Source organism: Oenanthe melanoleuca, chromosome 5, assembly GCF_029582105.1.
Source record: "Oenanthe melanoleuca isolate GR-GAL-2019-014 chromosome 5, OMel1.0, whole genome shotgun sequence".
Lineage (NCBI taxonomy): Eukaryota > Metazoa > Chordata > Aves > Passeriformes > Muscicapidae > Oenanthe > Oenanthe melanoleuca.
Window position 1 is genome coordinate 27083697 of NC_079339.1, and position 21659 is coordinate 27105355.

General features: G+C 40.5%; 1 protein-coding gene across 2 annotated transcripts in view; it reads right to left on the reverse strand.

The window, feature by feature from the left end:
* The window catches only part of RGS6 (regulator of G protein signaling 6), a 258161-nt gene that overhangs the window by 100583 nt on the left and 135919 nt on the right, over positions 1-21659 (reverse strand). For both annotated transcript variants that reach the window (XM_056493677.1, XM_056493676.1), the window contains one exon: positions 1909-2008. In XM_056493677.1, coding sequence (XP_056349652.1) covers positions 1909-2008 — 100 coding nt within the window. The remainder of the gene's footprint in view (positions 1-1908; positions 2009-21659) is intronic.

Sequence of the window (21659 nt, forward strand, 5' to 3'; positions counted from 1 at the left end):
ATTTGATATTTCTCCTGTGAGAAGCAATTACAATAGAAGTGTCAAGCAAAAGTAAATCCCTGTTAATCACAGTCACTGTGAGCCTGTGAGATGTGAATAAATCACATCTCAGCATTGCTGTTCCATTTTTCAGGTAGGAATAAAAAGTGTGTGAGAATGCCGTGGTCTAGAATTGAGCTCATCCCAAGAGAAGGTACAAAGTTTTTGAAAATACAAGTTCTTCTCCTGTGTTTGTGACATTGTGTGGAATCAGACAAGCACTAGAACTGAGTATCCACTGACTGTGAGAGTAATGCAGGTTGGAAGGATTCTCTGAAGGTTGTCTAGTCCAACCTTCACACAAAGCAAGCTCAAACGCACAGTTAGGTCAGACTGCTCAGCTCAGCTGGGCCCAGGGGTTCCTGAACAGCTGCAAACCACTGGTTCCACAGCTCCTCCAGAACACTGGGCTCATGCTCACCTGCTCCGACCATAAACAACTTTCTTCCTATATGTAAATCTAGCTGGGATTTCTTTCCCTGCAACTTGTGTAGATTGCCTTTGGTATTTTCAAAATGTATTCCAAAGAAAGGCTCCAACTCTGCCTTTGTAGCCTCTCATTCCCTTCAGTTTTTCCTTCCCCAGACTGAACAAACCCAGTATTCCTCAGCTTCCCTTCAAATGTAGGTGCTCCTGCCTCTTCATAAATCTATTACAATCCATCACTGATAATATACATACATTTCTTTTGGTTTTGGTCTATAAATAGGCTGGTCTATGCATCTGAAATGAAAAACAACAAATGGAGAAAACTTTGTGCTCTCCGCTGGGCTGTTATTTTCCCATACTTTTCAAACTCAGAGGCCTGATGAACTGTCCATGTGTCACAAGGGAGCTGCCTTCAAATCACCTGAAGGGAATTGTACTGAGCTTGTCCCCCATCAAATGAGAATTTTTATGGGCTTTGGAGAGAGGTGTTGTTCTTATTTAACTTCACCTTTTCGCAATTCCTTGTGTTGTGAAAAGCAATTGCTTCAAGACAATGCAATTGCAGCTGCTGTTCCAGAACTGAGTGCAAGGGAGCAGTTTCCATCATGCCAGAGCTGCTAACCATGGTTTAAAAATGCTGTGAGGTCTCCTGCTTCCTTTTGAGTAACACATGGTGGCTCAGTGACTAGATCAATTACCTTTTTAATGCCATGAATTTTAACCAGAATATCAGAAACCTCTCTTAGCTGAGTTTCCTTCCAGTCAGCGCATTGCAGACTTGAGCTCATGGAATGAGTTTTCAAATCATATAAGTGGTTATATTCCCCAGGAACCTTCAGGAACACTACTAATGAGTCAGTGAAAACAGGTACCAGAAACCCAAGTATACAATCACCCTGAATAAACTCATCATCCATCAATGGCAGAGGTCTTTGTTGCATTGGAAGATACTCTGGAGGTACACAGAGGAATGATTTTGTACTCCCCGTTTCTGCACTGTCCACACTTCTCTACACAGAGCTTTAACAAAGCAGCACACATGCATAAAAGGTATTTCATATTCCTCTACCTGTGATTAGAGTCCAGTAAGAGTATCTGGGTATGAAGGAGGAAACAATTTCGACTTTCTTGCCAGACCTCTTACCTAAGATCGTCCTACCTCTGTCATAGGGAATGACTCTGACTGGTGATAATCTGATAGCCACAAAAACTATGTAACAGTGTTTAATAACTCACCCCAAAGAAATAAGCATGCTTGTTTACTAAAACAGAACTAAGGAATCTTTGTTCAATACTCCAGCCTGTAACAGAAAAACATATAGAAAAATGAAGCAGAGGGTGGCATTTTTTCCTTACTCCCCTTCTTTGTGGTTTAGCATGTTTGTTTAGAGCTAGCAAGTATCAGCTCACATTTGCTTCTCTGCCAACTGTGGTTCTTACCGGTGACCACGCTGGGGATTTTGGACAGAAAGCTCTTGACAGTGCGGATGGGAACTCCACCTGTTTTGTCATCTTGCATTCTCGTAATGATGTCTTCAATCTGTCAAAAGAAAGGAAAGATTTTGTGGTTTATGCTTTAGCACTTACATACCATGAGTGCTTTGGAGCCCTCTACCCCCTGGTAGAAGGGGTTACAAACATACCATGTGCATTAATGCACAAACACAAAGGTAGAGACACTGCTACCTGCCAAAATTTAAACCCTGAGATTAGAAACCATGAGACAACATAGACTAGCTTTGAAGACAGTGGATGGACACTGTCAATCCAACTGCAGCTCTGCTTTTTTTTGCTGACCAGAGGTGATAGAAAGGTGGTGTTTGCTCCATAGATGAACTGGATTGCACTTCAACCAGTTTAAGGAGGTTAACATCCAGTCCTCTTTCCTTTCTGCTCCCACATTCATTTGAGAAGAGACTAAGATGGAACAGCTGCAGGAGGACTTCCCCTGCCTTGCTTTGTTGGCTAGAATGATACATGTCCCATGCTCAGCACACAAAGTAAACAACCAAAAGTAAAATTATTATAGAGGAAAACTTGTTGGATTTTCCAAGCCAAGCTCCCTTTTAGTTCACAGGCATACACTTAATCTCTCACATACACAAAGATACACGATCCTCTTCAAAAGCCAAGGCAATCAGAGGATCCAATTACCAGGGGAAGGAGCCTAATCCTCCGCTGACTCTGAAATGGGAAAGGATTTTTGTTCCTTTTAAGGCTACTTGCCATGTATTTACTTGAAGGCAACACCAGGGAGAACAAAAATTTGAACATAAGCACAGTGCAGAAATTCAGTATCTCCAAAAAATCCCTTCAAGTTAATAAGGTCTCAGAAGCCCCACAAAAATAAACCCAAAGTTGTTGTCTCTGTTAGCTCAAGCAGCCAACAGCTCAGCCCCACCCCTGTTGTTGACAGGTGGCAGAGGGCAGCCAGACAGGAGCACACCCCTGATTTTACCTAAGGATTTCTTTCTCACAGATGCTACAAAACAGAACCACAGCAGAGAGGTTATATGATGGGAGCACGGCCCCTCTCTCTCCTAAAGGCAGCTAAGAGTTCCACATGCTCTCTTCATCTCTGGGAAGCCACTTCATTTACATACTCAAGTGAGGTTTTTTTCACAGATTTAACACCTACATTTCAAAACAAGTTTAACTTCAAGTCTTCCCGAGGTGGTAAGACAATCTCCCTGCCAACTTCAGGCACTGAATTTGATCACTGTGTTTTTAACTTCAGGTCACCACTTAACTGAACTGTTCACACCTTGTTTATATATTACTTTTAATTTAACACTTCCTGAACAAATTTTCAGTGGGAATGAAATCACAAAGATGAAAATATCCTGACATTTTCAATATATTACATGAGCTTTGGGTACTTAGGCAGTTAATTTGTGATAGAATAATGATGCTTGCCCCACAAATGAATCACTATGAAAATTAATACCACTTTTCCCTTATCCCAGACTCTCATGCAAAGTTGTTTGCTGATCAAAGCATTTGGCTTTTTTCTGGTCTGAGGATGTCTGGAGAAGTAACTGCTTATCTCTGATACCTGATGATGTAACTGCTCTGCTAGAGAGTGGGCAAAAAGCATTTAATTTTGTTGAGAGGAGCCTGCTGCCATCACTTGTTATCAACCCAGACCTACAAGGCTACAGCACTCCAACATCAGACCTATGGGCAGCTCACACACTTGCAAAGCATGGACCCAGAGTCACAAAATCTCAGAATGAGTCAGGCCAAAAGGGACCACAGTGGTCATCTGGTCCAACCCCCCTGCTGGAGCAGGGTCCTCTAGAGCACATGGCACAGGATTGCATCTGAGTTCTTGAATATCTCCAGTGGGGGAGACTCCACAACCTCTCTGGGCAACCTGTTCCACTGCTCAGTCATCTGCACAGTAAAAACGCTTTCAGGTGGAACTTCCTGGCAAGTTTCTGCCTACTGCCTCTTATCCTATTGCTTGGCACCACTGGAAAGAGCCAGACTCCATTCTGAATCTTAGATTTCATCCAAGAAGGTCGGCCAGACTAAGAGCTGTTTCCACAAGGCAATGAAAAACCCAACTATTTATGTGTCTTTATCTGTATGTACTTGTAGCTGACATCAGAGAAAGATTTTTCCATGCAAATTAGGGGGAAACTACTCTGAAACGTGCTATAAGTACCCAATGTTTTCAGGAACACTTCAGGGCTTCAAGAACTACAACATTGGGTAAAACTGTTGTTTTCTCTTTTTCTATTTGAATGAGAAGTTATAATGAAAAATGAGCTGAAATAATTACTTCAATGCAGGAAAATAAACTTTTTACTCTTTTGCTTGCTATAAGCTAAAGGAACACCAGCATGATTTATGTCATTAACACTACAAGAAAAGTTCAATTTCAAGCAAAATAAAACTTTAATTATCTTAAAAGAGAGACATATTGTTTTCACCTAAACTATTCCCCGTGTCAATCAATCAAGCAGGCACTGGTATCTCAAATGGGGCCATAAATTTCAGTAACAATTACAAATACCTACTGTATTTTTAAATTAAAAATAAACAATGCTACCCTAGAGATAACTGCTTCGCAAATGGCTCCTTCTTACTCTTATCTTCTAGCATGACTATACTACTGGCACTTACTGCTCTCTTTATTTAACTGCTAGAGGTTTCTTTTCTCCTTCCCTTTCTACTCACATGCCACACTTCCGTTCTCTCCTGTCCTCTCATGAATACACATCATCCTCCTACAGCATGCCCAGAATTTTCAGTCTGCTGCCCAAGAGCCCACAAGATTGCAAGCCCCTAGTTGTACATACTCTTTCCATTCCAAACACACTTTTCTTGTGCTCTCCAGAAAATTTCTGCCCTGCTCGAAGAGAACAGCATGGCATACTCAAATATTTGATGATAATTTTATCCTTTCTTAAAGTTATAATCAAGTTTTAATTAAAATATTAAAACCCTGTGCCTAGTTCCCTACAAAGAGAAGATGTGACCCTTTACACCAGCGTTTGCTTTGCACCCACCCAATGCATGCAGATATTACCACTCTGGATCCAAATTACTGCTGAGCTATGGAAATATTTCACAAAATAAGTGCTACAGTGACAAAGCAGAAAAAAGTGATCATTAGAGCTTCAAGCATGGAGAAGAGCAGAGAGGGAACATGAAGGGTGAAGGTCACTTTCATCAAAGCTTTTAATCTTAACTTTTAAGAGTTACCTAGACACTCCAGTGCTAACCACTTTCCCTTCATCTTCTGCACGTCATTAAATACCTTTAGGCTTCCTTCTCTGCAGACAGGGAATGAGAGTCCTTGGACAGCTCATTTCATATGGCCAGGAGGCAGAAAAAAGTGCAACAAAGCATTCCTTATTTATCTCTCCTAAATAAGCAAGCTCCAGTGAATCAACTTCTGCCCAACAAAAGTCATGGTAAGAATGTGCAATACTTTTTGGGTTTTTTCCTATGATGGGGGTCATTGCTATTTCAGTGTAGTCTGATTTTGTAAAGAGAATTGTATTCTTCCCTCCAAGTGGATTCTGGGTCAGTATCTCCTCAAGAAAGCCAGAGGAATTAATGTATCTGCTGTCACTGTTAGCTACACACTGTAACATATGCCTAACAAACTAGATCTGCTTTTCCTCCTGACTGGTTGCTGACAAGTCTGCTCCCTACATTTATCCAGAATGTTTTTACTCCTCATTATCCCACTCTCAATGCATTTTAAAGGGCTTCTGGCTTCAGGAACACATTAGAGGAGACACAAACTATTGCAGGTAGTTTAAGAGAGGTTACCAGCATATTCTGTTACACAGAAGGTGATGGGAATTTAATGCATATAATGCTAGTACTCATTAGACGACCTTCTTTTCCACTATCAGCACTTTTGCTTGCCTAAGGAGGCTGAAGCTATGAAGTAGAAGACCTTATGAAGTAGTAGAGCCATGAAGTCTACCACTGGAAGGTGAGAAGTCCTTTTTCTGAGGCAGGACAGAACAAAGATTACATTTGTTGATGCATTAGAATAACTAATTCATAATACAACAACAAATGTAACAACCACAGCCTGGCAACTTTGGGTCAGTGTCACCCAATATCCCTTTACCATTATAAGAGGGAAAACAACTCTCAACTTGCAATTTTCTTTCTCCCAGCACCAAGGTAAAGCAGGCACCCCTTCTGTTGCAAATTAGCGCACACAGCCTTGCTGAGCCCTGGCTTGAAGGTGACAGGCTGAGGGAAGGACAAGTTACACATGGAGAACACAAGCTACTAATTCCCACCTCCCACAGCCCCACACCCAGACACCACCAGCAGCTAATAGAACTCCTTGGCTCAACACACTCAATTGTGACTGAGTGATATATGATGTCAGAGGCCCTCACAATCCCATTTTGCCATTTTATTTTGTGAGTTAGGGAGGAAAACAGTGCCCTTTTCATATTCTAGCATCTGAGTTACATGTACGTATTCCCTTGGACCCTGTAGGAAAGCTCCTGCTGCCTATTTCTGAATATTTCAGTATGTACCAGGTGCCTGTCTGATTACTCACAGCAGCTACCCTTCCCTTGGGGCCTCCTGTCACCAGCTAACCTGTGGCTGGAGTCTCCAAGCATCACTCATTAGTGCCAACACTAAATGTATAGAGTCAGAGAGAGCACTGTGCAGTTGCAAAGATCCTCTCTGACCTGGCCAATGTCAGCTCTCATTCATACTGGGGGAGCTGGATGGTACACAGAGCAAAGGATCATTCTGTTACCAGCTAGCATGATGGCAATAATTGTAAGCACATTTGATCTTTTCACTGAAATACAAGTTTAAAAGAGCCTGTTTCTCACAGTGCCAACTCTTACTCCCATGAATGCCTCTGACACTACCAGTGAGCCTGTGCATTCTGCACCTGCTGACTCCTGCCACACAGCCCACGCACACACAGACAAGGAAAGTTAATTTGACAAGATGCCTGAAGCCAACTTGCTTCACTGGTCCACACAATTTCACTCTGCTCAAAAAACAAGAAGAAAAAGCTGAAAAATAAGGGCTATGCAGCTCCCTTTGGCACCCTCAAGGAAGAGAGAACAACCTTGCCTCTGAGACATTGCAGGAAACAGCAGAGCAGCACTGCCAGAGAACTGTGGTGTGGCCTTCAGCAATCAGCATCATCTGCTTCTGTCCAAGTCTCCTCTCCTGTGCAACAGAGATAACACTGAACTACACAGGGATGCTGAGACTTAATTCAAAGATGTCCAAGGACTTAGGATGCCTCAGATAGCAGATGCCACACAGCTGTGAAAGATATGGTCCCCATCTCTGACAACCTTTCACAGTCCCAGGAAAACCAAATGGCAACAGAGCATGGATGTGCCAGCTGGCAGGGACATTTGGCTGCTTCCCATCTGACCAACATCCAGTGACAGCTGAAGTCAGGCCATGGGTGGATCCTGTGATCTTCCTGATGGAGTTCTCTCTGCTTTTTAAATTTCAGAGCTTATTTCAGATAAAGACAGAGTATACCACATATATCCCTCAATTTTGAGTGTGTTTCAGGGAGTGTTAACTATGATCTTCAGATGTTTATTGGGATGGGGAAACAGCTAATAACGTATTTCAGCATTTATATATCTCTATAGAGAATAGGAGGCTACCAGTGAGAACAGCCACCAAGGGATTAGTCATGATTAATTGTGTGCTGCTGCTAATCCAGCTAGAGCTTCACAAAAGTCAACCTCTACTCACAAATCATCACACGGAAGGACAGGTTTCACAGGTAATCAGCTGGATTATACAAAACAATCCCTAGGGGAAAACTGTAACACTTACTCAGCTGCTGAGGTGCAACACCAGAGTCTGAAAAGCACCAGGCAGCAGTTTTGTGATCAGACTGTGCCTTTCCTAACACAGCCTACAGTGTCAGCTCTGCACAGCACCCCCAGGTCAGGTCTGGGCTGTGTTACAAGAAAACATAGTCATGGAAAATGAGAGCAGGAGCTATTCCCCTCAGGCACTGTATGCACAGTTGGAAAATAGAGTTTAATATTCAGCAGAAAACCAAAGCATAGCAAATTAATTCAGCAAACAGAGATTCTCCAAATGAGCTGAACTAATGCAATTTTTTCCCTCCCCAAAAATCAAGCTTTTTAGCCCATCAGTGTCAACAGCGAGAAGCAAAAGACATCAATGTGTCAGAGTTATGCAAACTCAATTTTTCATTAAAAACATTTTGACAGACAACTCCCAATGAGCTCAATTTTTACATGGGCTATAATTGCTTAAAAGAGGAAGCTATTTTGGCATGTTAGAAAGCTCTGTAAAATAAAAAAATAAACTCTTGCCTATTGATTGTGCTACTGTAATTACAGTAACAAATACTTGGGACTCTGCTCCACTGTGCATCATAACAGAAGTGTCTTGTGAACAGTGGTGCATTTTTTCCCTATGCTTTCTACCTTTATGGCAAAGATGCCACATATATACACATAATCAGTTTGAGAGATCTTACACCATTGAAAGAACAACTGCTCTAATTAGGAACCTTCTAAGGCTAGCTCCAAAATAGACCAAATACTTTGTTCCATAAACAGTAGTGTTAAGCTTTTTAAAATAGTAGGAAAGTATCATAAATATACAATGAAAAGATAATATGAATTTTAAATAAAACCCCAATGGAAATCAAGTGGCCACAGAATTGTGACAGAGATGTGAATAAAGTCACTTTTAAAAAAAAAAAAAGCTCTGTCATACAGTATTTATTGAATAGATGTGGCTTTTGCATAACTTATGAACTATGCGAATCTATGCACAGAAAAACACATAAATGCAAAGATTATTTCATCCAGGAAAGCTGTAGGATGGAATGATCTACACACAGTTTCTCAGTGTGTGATCTGAATGGAAGGAATCACCACTTTGGGGGAAAAAGGAAGAAGTTAGTCCCTGTTTCCTTTTAACAGTGCTGCTAAGGGAAGGGACTGGTGCTGGCACCATTTGGGCTGTTTGTATCTGCCAGCTTGTGACAGAATGGAGCCTCCCAGGCCATTTTTCACAGGTCACCAGTCACCTAGTACTAACTGTATCTGACCATGCCATCCTCAGCAAGATTTGAATGGATAATCCTGAAGTGCTCTGCAATGACTATCTGCAGAAAGAAGATTGAGTGAAAACAAAGCAACAGTATGGATTGAAATATGGAGAAGCAAAGAAATCTAGAGTGGAATTTGTGGTAATATATGCACCATAGTCCCCATATACTAATAACAAGAGGTGTTTGGGGGAGCACAGGAGTAGATGCTTTCCTTTGATGTGGTTTACTGAAGTCACTGACTGCCTTGCTCCAGCCAGGGTCCGACGCACAAGCTGCCATGGAAACAGCAGAGATCTTCTCTTCTGTTGCATCACTGCACTGAATGTGAAACTATGCAGGGTTCCAGATTGCTCACAGGGTGAGGAATGAGGAGTGGAGCAGACACACTAGCACAGCCCACATGGGGACCACAGCAGCAGGGCTGGATGCTGTGCCAGGCGTGGCAGAGCCCCTCGCACACAAACACATTTGGGCCCCTTGGCCCCTCCTCAGGCAGGGCACATTAACTGAGCCTCAGGAATGCTCAGGAGCAAATCTGTGTCTCTGCTGCCATCCAAACTAACCCTGCCCTAACCCCTTGAATCGACAAATTCCGGAAGTAAGTTTAGTTTCAAAAGCTTTGATTTTGCCAAGGCTTCTTTTGGGGGTTGGCTCCCACACCCTGAATTTCCCTTTGAATTCTGGCCACAATTAATGGTTCTCATGCAGGACAAAGCTACATTGAACCTTGTGGGTTTTTTATTCTAAAACAATTGAGAAAACGTCTGAAATCTTAAATCTTCCAGCAACATCAAGTTGAGTCTCCAATTTGTAACCTTATTCAAGGACAGTTATTCAAGCCAGCTTAGAATCTTGGTATTACACTGTGGTCTGTGCCTGACCTGGCATGAGAAAACAGCACCTCTCTCCCCATGATGCTGAACAGAAGATTTATAAACACAGGCCTACAACAGGAAACTCACTTTCCTCTGGAGCATGAAATACAAGGCACTTCCAGACAGAAAAATACCAGACTATGGTGGGCTGCTGATCTGTTACCACACAGGAACTTTCAGCCCACCAAATCTTAATCAAGTGAAGAGCTACTTAGGACTGCACCCAGATCACTTCAACCCAAATCCACAACCCCAAATGAACTCACAATCCCACTTTCCAAAGCTGGGAATTGGACAATATTCTCAAGGCCCGTCGTCCTACTGAGGAGCTGGAATCAGAGTTGGCCACCTCCCACCCCAACCACTTCAAAGGAAGGCAGGGGAGGAAAGGACTATCCAGCCACCTTTTTCCAGCACTGCTGGCATGTCACAGCGAGCCTTTCAATGCAAGAGAGTGGAAAAGGCCATCCTGGGTCTGGCAAAAATTACTTTAAACAATGCTGAGGAGAGGTAAAAAGACAAGTTGTTCCTCATGAGTGTTTTCCCCCTTTGCTAAAAAATGCAGCAACTGCAACCTAACTGCTCTGAAGCATTTCATTAAATATATTATTTATTGAAATGAAATACACATGCATAAATATTAAGCAGATAAGAAGTTGGGATGCAGTTGGTGGATGCTCAATCAGGGTTTTGGCATTTCTACTGCTGTCTTTAATATCTGAATAATGATGAGCACTGTATCACCTCAAACACTCAGGAAAAGATGTGTTGTTCTCTAGGTCTCACTTTTTAAAAGCAAAATAGATTTTCTACCCTGCTAAAAAATCTTTAACAGGGAGTAAACTCTGCAGTGGAAGGGGGAAAGAGTTATCTGCTGCATCCCTGACCTTATTCTGCATACAGGGGAAGAAAACAAAAAAACCCAGTGCAATTTAAAGTGACTGTTTTCTTCTTTAAATGGTAGGTTCTGAATTCGCACTTTGATTTAGACCCCACAGCTGGGACAAGATTTGTGTCCACATCTTTGTGAAAGGGCAGAAAGGCATTTGTGGTGAAAAGGAGGACATATGAATCATAAGATAAGACTTTTACATTGTAGATTTCTTGATTCAATCTGAGTTTCATCAAAGCAGTATCAACTGCAGGCAAAATAAGATGAAACTAAGTAGGACAAACTTAAGATTATTATTATTTAACAAGAAATGCAGTGTACTACTATTTTCTATTCTTTTTGCAAAGCTTCATAACTTCTCCCACAGTAGTGAAGATACTTGGAGCCATGCAGGAAATAGTTCATAAGTTATTTTTGGCACAAGACACAAAAGTTGGGGTTTGTTTTCCCCTGCAGGGAAGCTGTAGCACTGGCACCAAACCTCCACCATTACCTTTCCTAATGAATTGATGAGGGAAACTATCCAGCACATCTTCTCTTTTTCTTTTGATGGGCTTCTGTGGCTTAGCTAAAATAAATTATGCAGAAATAGATATCCTTGCTCACAAACCCAAATGTTTTTCTTCAAAACAACAAAAAAGTGAGGCTTCAGGAATTCCTTTTCTACCTTTTTTTTCCAAGCATTCCTCTGTGTATGTAATACTGTGACACATAACACAATGTGACAGGTCATTTCATGCATCATTTACTTCTTTGCACTGCAAAGTGCCCTGCCACAATAAAGATAAGCTACATCCCTCTTGCCCCCAAATGCTAAAGATGCAAAGCAGAGAAGTTTCTAACTTTCAGGAAACCAACATCAAAAGGTCATATTTGGTTTCTCTTCCTCTCCTTGTGATAGTGTCACCTTGCAACACATGAAAATAAATTTTAAAAAAACTTAGGGAAAAAAGGCAAAGACACAGAAAAACCCACAAAAAGTTTCTACTCAGATGAAAAGATACCACTACAAAAGAAAATGCAATTTTTAAAAAAATATTTCAGAACAGAGGGAAAGTAGAGGCTTTGAGAAAATTTGTCAGAGTGAAAGAATTTCGATGTAATTATTTTTGATACCTCTAAACTCATGTATTTTCTTCACATTGCTTCTTAATACCTTTTAAATACATCTATTAAAAAAAATTGGTTTATGATCACAAATACATAGAGGATTATCAGTATTGTAAGCACCTTGGTTTAGCCCACAAAGAAATAATGTTGAAGAGTTTGGCACTGTGAGACTTTCTGTGGTAGCTCTGGGAAGGAGTTCCAGACAAAAAGCAGTCCCACTGCTGTCCACCCACACCATGGCTAAACACTCTGCAAAGTATGAATGCAATTTTCTTAGTGACATGATAACATTTGGGCAGTGAGCAATTATCGAAGAAACATTTCAAGTACTCTATTTTCACCCTCTGATGTGTTAGTGAGCAGTACTAAAATGAAAAAAACTAGATACATTTTAAAATATGAGCATTAATCAAAACAGATTGGATATTGTCTGACAAAGGTTATCTTCATTTGGCAATTCATTTATTCAAATATGCTAAATTATGCTGATAGGAAAGTTTGCATAACACAGGACTCACAGAGGTTCTTGAACTGAGCCACTCAAGTGCTTTGGTCCTTGACTTTGACAGCAGCTCTTGCTAGAATAAAAACCCAAACCTCACAGATTGCTCAGTAGAATGAATGCATTAAAAATGCACGATTCTCATAACATGATTATCAGTACAGGACTTGTTAACATTTTCATGCGCTGAAACTACCACTTATTATGCCAAGATTGACTGGTGCTTTCCCTTTGGCAAAGAAAACATTGCAAATCAAACAGTAGTTATGAGTTCTGCCACAACTCAATTACAGCCCTCACCATGGACTAGCTATTGAAGTTATTTACTTCAGCACCAATTTTATGATTTATTCAGTGATTCCACTGCTGTTAGCTTTGAACTTTTTAGTAATGATACTGCTAAAGACAAAAAAAGTATTACACCTTGGAAAAGAATAATTTTCCTTCTTCATATAAAAAGAGATATAAATTCCACCTCCCCACTCCTAAAGTTTTCCTTCCAAATTCCTGTTAAATATAAATCAAAGAACACATTACAATAAACATGTGGCAGTTAATAAAAAAGGTGCCTCATCAGATTTGTTTTCAAATCTCAGCCTCAAACTGCTGTTTGATTCAACTCTGGCATGTAATGCAGCTAATGCACAAATGGGGCTCTGCTGTTTTAACTCCCTATTTTACAATAACTGATGAAAATTTTCCAAAGAGACTCATAGATGTCCCACCTCTGTAGAACACTCATGCACTTTTCTTGAGCAAAACCGGCTGAAAACAGACACTGCCAGAGACACTGATTTTAAAAACTCTACATCTTGACACCTAAACAGTATTTTTCCTAATTCAAAGGGAGAATAGGGAAGAACCACCTGTGGGCTGGAAGTCAGAAACTCTGCAAAGAAAGGTATTGCTTACTTTTGGTACTTTATGATACAATCTTCTCTCCAGGGGACTGTGTAAGAGACAACTGAAGACACAGCTCACAGCACAGAATTGTCCAGCAAGAACACAAGGCTCTCTCACCTGCCTCTCCTGCCAGCAGACAGCACAAAAGGCCATCTCCAGCCCTGTAAAGCCAACTTGCTGTTTTATTCACTGAGAAAGGACAGCACAGAATAAAAAGAGCAGATACTACATCCTGTGGCTACAGCTGGTGGCTGTTCCAACATGTGAACACGACAAATGAGGGAGAATGAGCTGCCTCCAGAATATGAAATAGCTACTCTCACCCTTTTTTATATCACTGTCATATGATATCTGTATCTACACATGGCTGGATTTCCCTCCTTTCAAACACAGAAAGCATTCACTCCAAAACACAAATAATAAATAATCCTTTTGCATGACACACATAATTTTTTTTCATGGATTCTGAGTGCAATTAGCTTTATTTTCACAGTGTGGAGGGAAAACATCTAGCACAGATAATAACACCATAAACATACTAAATTTTATTATGCAGGAACAACTGGTTCTACAACACAGTTATGACTTCAACTCTACCTTACTTTCCCAACCAACGGCTTCTCTACTAGTATACTGTGCTTGTAGAATATTGTTTGATTAAAGAAAAAAAATGTTAAACACCTATACATCTCAGCTGTACAAGAGTAGTTAGACAGAGTATCTTTTCCACTACATTTTTAATGTAAATGCTTGGTGCCAAAAGATGGAGTTGTTAAATATGTAACTATGCTACTAGAGTTCATTTTTTTAAATTGTAGAAGGGTAGCTGAGAGACAAATGTGGTATTTGGTTGTAGTTCACATGGATTAAATTACTGAAACAGAGTACTAAGAACAACACGAATAACATGAGTTTTAAGCACCTAGAATTTCAATATAAATCAGAGATACATTAAAATTATTTACTTTCCTCATTCCATGATGGAATGAAAGCAATTTTACACACAGATGGGAAATACACTTAATAGTTTTCTAAATACACTGGGATCATTGTTTTGTGATGCCTAAATTGTTTTCCCATTCCAGTTTTTATAAAAAGACTTAGGATCATCAGAAATATGACTTGGACTTTTAGATACAAAGGAGTTATAGGTTAGCATGCCTGACTTGCACCCCTGTGCTGTTAAATCTTTTTAGTGCCAACTCTGACACTAGTGTTTCATGGTAAATCATTAGCAAAAGGGTATAAGGGGGTTTCACTTCGCTATAAAATCATCTTCCTACCAGTTAAGGTCACTGAAGTGTTGATTTATTGATTTTTGAGGCAGATTCAAAGTCTCCCTCTTCTATAATTTCCTTTTTCTAAAGTATTATCTCCCAAGCTTTTTCTCTGTTCAACTAAAAAGCAATAAAAATAGCTCTAAAACAGAATTAAAAGATGTCTACCATAATTTCCAGCAACTTGTGTTTCAGTGCACTAACTTTTTTGTAGCAATATGGCTACAGGTCGATCAAAAAAAGAACAGAAACAAAAGTATGATAATGATTCTTGTTGATAAGAACAAACATTGCAAAAAGAAATTTATTTAGTGCTTCCTTGTCTCACAAAGAATAACATATTTTTAACCATAAATTCTACCCTGAACTAAAACTATGTACTTCTACAGCAATGGGTTGGGTTTCTGTAACTTTTTTTTTTTTTTCTCACATAGCAAGAAAAAAAACAACATCAAAAGAATTCAAGAAACTTACTCCACAGTATTTTTTCCTTTATGTTCCTCCCTCCTCAGCAACATGATGTACCCCTTATCCATCCTGACTTGATCTTCCATCCAACTGCCAGACTCTGCTCCTAAGCCTCCACTACCTCCCTCTTTCACTTGTGCAGATGTCCAAGAATTTGAGGACAAGCAGCTCTTAAGGGGTAAGTGCTGTTTGCATTGAAATATGGTGCCACATTTCACTCTCATTCATTTTTCTGCACTTGAAAACAGTGCAGCTCAGGAGCCTTCTAGCTGAAATCTTTCCTGGGGAAGGAGAGGAGCACAGAAACCATGAGTCCTTTCAAACTGAAAGCCAAATGTGGCACCTCACACCGGTGAGCAGTGGATAATGCTCCCTCCTGGATTGCAGCTCTGAGGTGGAAGATGGTGCTGTGATGAGAAATGGCAGGTTGAAAAAACACTCCTGTAGCACCAAAGGTACAGCCACTCCACCATCAGTCACTGGGAAAGAGAAGTGACCTGGGCTGCCTGTGTCCAACATCAGGCAGCAGAAAAAAAACATGGCTGGGCTCTGTGCTCAGTGCTGCTGTACACTCTGCTTATTGGATTTGTGAAGCTTATGATGCTATTAGTCTTTGTCTATTAGCAGAGGAGATTGGTACACATAAATAAGCAAAAACTTTTTTTTTTTTTTTTTTTTTTTTTTTTTTTTTTTTTGTGTTTGTCCCTTTAATTAGCTGAATACCATAAATAGATGTTTTGCATTTAAACATCTTGATTATAGACTTCTGGGGGACTTTGTTCTTAACCTGCTAACAGAGAGCAGATAAAGATCTTTAAGCTACAACCTAGCTTTGATACCCTTTTTAATTTTTGACCAGCTCTCAAAACAAAAAAGATACTATATTCTTCAGGTAGATTTAGCAATAAGCTTTTCAGCAACTCTTATGAGCTATTTAGTTATTCTCCTCTCTCGCCACTTGTTTTCTACAAACTGAGCAGTTTCTTGCTCTGACATGATGTCACTTTTCTGCTAAGATGGGAAGACCAAATGCAGATCCTTCCATTAATACATGAACCCTGCAACTTGCCAAGAGCCTAGAACACTTAATTGAAATAAAATGCTTCTCTAAGGCAGATGCATGCAATTCTCACCTGTGTGAGCATGCTTGGCTTAATAGGAAATACATGCATGTATGCACACATACACTGTAAAAAAAAAAAAATCAAACTTCAAATATGGACAAGCATGAGTCAACTGAAATTTCTTTACTCAACCACTGAATGCTGGGTCTATTCACCTTTTCACAACAAAAACTAAATGCAAAGGGCATACCGTGAACCACTTCTCTCCACAATTCTTAATAGAATTAAGAATTCCTTTTAAAGTGATGTTTTATGCTCATGTAAATGGGACTAAAAAGTAAGTAAAGAAATCCTCTGAAATAAGTAGTGTTGACAGATCTTTTTGCTGCTTACTTTACCATAATTCAAAGGGAGTGAGCAGGATTTGGTACTTAATGCTGACAACTTCATTAAAAAAAAAAAAACAAAACCACCAGGAATTAGGCACTTACCCTCCATCTATGTCTCACAAAACTAGCTGTCTGAAGCACAAAGGAGGGAAACACAAGACTGCATAAATCTGTTATTTAACCAGGGTGGTGGGGCAACAGAATCCTTGTACCTGGAGTCAACTCAGCAAGACACAGCTCTGCGTTTCTCACCCACCAGTAAGACATTCATAAGAAAATTAGTCATAGCTAAATAACTGGATAAAGAAGTTTAAAAAAAAAAAAATATTCTCTGCAAGCCCTTTTCAGTTTTATACCAGTATCAAGTGGCCCCTATTAGTGCTAGGAAGTATGCATGAAAAGGAACAAGACCCGACAGCCCGGAGATCAGCGGCTCCGGCTCCACGCTGGCCTCTGCAGCTGCTCCAGCTCAGCAGTGCACAAGGGCTCTGCGGGAGCAGGGCGGGACAGGGGGGGAAGGCCATCAATAATTCACAGCTCAACAGCCAGACAGAAGGCAAAGGGACTGCACACTGCATGGGGATTTCAAAGCTGGCGTTCCTGAGAGTGTTCAAGGCTGTTAATGTGAGCATGGCCTGCAGGTATTTACCGATGTCTTCCAGCACGTAAATGAGCTGCTGGAAAGGGCTTACTCCAGACTGCATCCCAGACCTGAGGAGCTCTCCAACATGCTTGCTGAGATAGGTCGGTCTCTACCAGAAATTCAACACCAATTTGCCTCCTTTCACATTCAGGAATCAAGTTCATAATCAGAGAGGTCTGGCTGCTTTCTCACATTTAACACTGTTATCAGAATTAGGCTGCTGATATATAGGCTACTGACAGGTTTTCAGGTCAGGCAATTAATGCTGCAAAACAAACAAAAACCAAAACTATCACAGATCTTTATTCTCTGCTCATAGTCTTTATTCAGACAAAAGATTAGCCACCAGCTTCCATGTACCATTTTTCTGGTCACTTCTGTTGTTATCCTGAATCCATAGAGTCAGTAACAGCCTTTTCAATGTAATATCAACTTCAGTATATCTGTGTAGGGGTCCAGAGTATTCCTCTGGCTTCCTTGGAAGGTTTAAGACCCCCCTGGCGGGGTCCCCAAAGACCCTGGAATGGGACCCAGGTGTCTCGGGGGCTGGATTTGGCTCCTTGGAGCAGTTTGCCAACATTGAGAGATGAAATGCAAGCCACAAAAGTAAATAGAGTGTAAATTAGACTGTTAGAATGTAGAATTAGCAGATTTCTAGAATGTTTGTGATAAGGGACACGTGGCCAAGATGGAGAATTGGGGGTGTGGATATTCTTCCTCCTTCTCCTCCGTGTCATCCATGCTGGGTGACACGCTGGCACTTTTAGATTGGACAAGAACAGATCTGGACCATGTAACAAAATTGTATTGTATTGGGGGTCATTTGTAAATACCTAGTACGTAGTTTAGACTATAAAAGATAAGTCCTGCCTCTGCCAGGCAGATTCTGCCATGGACGTCTGGCGAGCAGACTGCTGTTCGCTGGACAAAGCATTCCTGAGATAAGCAACAATAAACAACCATGAAAACCTCTAAGAACAGCCTCCTGCAGTCTCTCATCGGCGGGCATTGGAAAGAGCTGGGTTCCAAACCACCTGCATGTCCACCAGAGGTGATCTCAGGTCTAAGGAGACACCTCAGGATGTGACATATCTGGATACAAAGATTTGTGTCACTGAATCACTGCATTGTCAGCCTCTGAATTTCAGGTCACCCAGAGGATTTAATGCTCATCTTCCTGGCATTAGCTGTTTCCCATCTTGTTCAGATTTCTATCCTTCCCACTACCCTGTTACTAGCAAAAAGCGACTGTCACAAGCATTTTGCCTTTGCTTTCGAGATATAGTAAAAGATGAATTTGGATTCTCTTACTTCAGAACCTGCAGCTCCTCCTTATGGTTCTCTGGACTTCAGGGGAGGTTACTTCCCACCTCGCTGCATCTTTGCCTCCAAGTGCCTCAGTCTCCTCATCTCCTTTGCCATCCTGCTTCCCATCACACACCTGGTCCTCTGAAAGTATGAACTCTCCCAAGCTGGGAGAGCTCTCTGGGCACTACCAAATATGCTCAGGAGGGAGAGGGCTCTAAAAACTGCTGCTTATTTAGTCTTGCTCTATATATTTGATGCTTCCTCTGGAACTCGCTGTTTGTACAGCTTTGGAACTCACTGTCACACCCATAGTTAGTGGGGATGGGAGGTATCACATACAATTACAATCCTAAGGTTGTACAAAAACAAGTTAGACAAAAGTTGTACAAAAACATATTAGAGAGTGTTCATCCTTCACATCAGTGCTGTGGCTCTGGGAATTCCTGCAGTAAGCATTCACCACCCATTTGCCTTCAGACAACACAAAAGAGAGACCTCATGTACAACCCAGATATATGGAAACAGCTCCTGCTAAAACTTGCAGCCAACTGGGAGATGCAAACCTGAGAGAAGCTGTGTTTCTATTACTCACCAGACTACCTAACTTGCCTTTCCTCTCTCAGCAGTCTACAGTACACCCAGTTTAAGACCAGCACCACATACATGCCTCCATCCCAGTTCAGGCTGTTTGTTCTTGCCTCTCCTTCAGAGCTTGCTGCCTTTGCCAAGGTTCACAACTGGTTGTGAATCAGGTCACAGGAAAAGCTCTGCTGGTTGTAGTGCACAGAATTGAAAGACAACTGCTTATAAACATTTGGGATGCAGGGGAGGGCAAATTCTTGAACAAAAAGACAAACAGCCCAGAGTTCATAATTTAAAACACATTTGGTTACCTGTTGAGAAACCTCCAGGAAGCTTTCCCTCAACTTCAGACAATAGCAAAGGTTACATTATTTTCAGTATGAACAATAAATGCTTCCTACCTTAATCAAAAATGAAAAAGGAACTGTCACCTTAATAGGTAAGTGCCACTGGGTACCTCCAGGTTAATGCTGGCTTATCATGAAGATAACCATACTCAAGACTTCAAACACTGCAGGAATCCATATTTGCAGTTTTACTCAATACCTGCTGAAATACCCATTCACACAGCACAAACACAGGTGTGCACCCACGTTCACCCTCACTTTTCACATCACCTTTTCATGTGGCAGATTTAAGAAGAGATGACACTAAATTTGTGACATCTCCAACAGCTCCTTCCTGTTTTGAGAAATTAAACTGTTACCATATAGTATCTTTCAGTGGTTCTAATACTGAGAGAATTTTCATGTTCATGGGAGTTTCAACAGGCATTAGGTTTTGAAGATTTTCTCCATAAAATACCATAACATATTTTAATTTGTTATTCCTTTATTATTAAAAAACTCCTCTTGGTGATAACAATATCAGGTTTTCCATATAATTTACATTCAGAGCTCCAAGTATTTTCTGATTCTTTTCCTTGATAAGTTTGCATTTCATTTCTTTTTATGAGCATTTCTATGAAAGCATAACTCATACCACTGAAGTGTGCACAGTTTTTTCACTCCTCATAGGACTCTTCCTACATATATCAATCCTAGGTATATATAAAATTTCAGCTCACTTCTGCACCAATTTATTGAGAAAATACTGACAAATTATTAAGTATTTACAGTATGCTGAGTATTACCTAGCTGAACAGAACAGTTTAAAGTATCTGGGATGAGTAGGAGACAGGAATACATTCATGCCAAACCACTGAACTAGACTGGTTGCCACTGTCAACAGCTATGTTTTGGCTGATCAAAGTCTCTGAGCAACAACAATTGGTATATGCTCTGGTCAAAGAAGTACAGAAATGAATTACCCACAAGTAGTATCCTGAATTACTCTTGGATTTTTCTTTACTACAGCCTTCCCCAGGTTTCTTGTGTTATTTAAAACTAATAATGTTTCAGTAATTCCAAAATGTTATGTGTAACCTGGTGCATTTTCTTCATCTGAATGATGCTAAATGCAACTTCTGGCATGCCCCAGTTGCTGAGCTCAAAACAATTTTTTTTTTAGTGATGTATGCATGAACAGGGGTTTGCTGCTCTGTCCTAAATGGAAATTAAAAAAAAAAAAAAAAAAAAAAAAAGGTTTTTTTTTAGATTTAGACCTCTGGGAACTGAAAACTAACTAGTATAAAGGATTCTTCTCTCCTCTTCTTTGAGGTGAGACACCTGGTCAGTGGCTGCAGATACAGGCAGAGATGAGCAGTGGGATGCTGGAAGAAACCTTGCATCACAAATTTGGGACAATATATTTCAAAACCTGCACTTGGCCTCCTATACATGTATTCCTATCCTCATTGCTGTTGATGTAACTGCTAATTCTTTATCAGAAGTTCCTGCTGTGGAAAGCAAAATGAGAAATTTCTCTTTCCTACAGTTTATTCAACCAACCAGCAGCTGAGGTCAACTGGGGATAGAGCCACAGCTCCTCTGCCAGCTCCCCCCCATGGCCTGCTTTGCCCTCCACAGCTGGTCAAATGGGGCTGTGCAAGCAGCAGCTGGACTTGAGATGCTGTCTCTTAAAGCATGCTGTTGAGGGATCAGTATTATGCTCAATTTTCTTGCACTGTCTTGGGTCAATCTGGCCTCTTAAACCAGTAGCAGACTTTTACAAGTTTTTATTTTTCTCAAGAAGGATCTCAAGGAATTGTAGAAACATGTGAATTGGATGGTTTTCTCTTTTAAAACAGAAATTTAGGGAAAGTATGTTCTGTCTTTTCAGCTTTATCTGTCTGCACAATTTTAAAAATAACTTGTGACTTTGCATGTTAGAGGATGTTGTTTTTAACAAACTTTTAGTGCCTACATTACAGAAAATTGCATTTATGAATTAGATCTCATCATCACAAAGGCATAAGCAAGGTATAAATATAACACCAACTGCTATTACTATAAGCTCTGGGAGTCCTAAACTTAGTCCAGGGACATGTCTAATTGCAACTGACATGAACCTTTCATTTCTGCTCTAATTCACTGAACAAGCAGTGAGCATAAAACTGTATTTTGGAAGAGAAAAATTGCCTTACAAATCTATTCCTTACCTGGCTGGCAACAGTTCAGTGACCTTCACAGCTGGGTGAGGAGTTACAGAAAAGCAAAACCCAA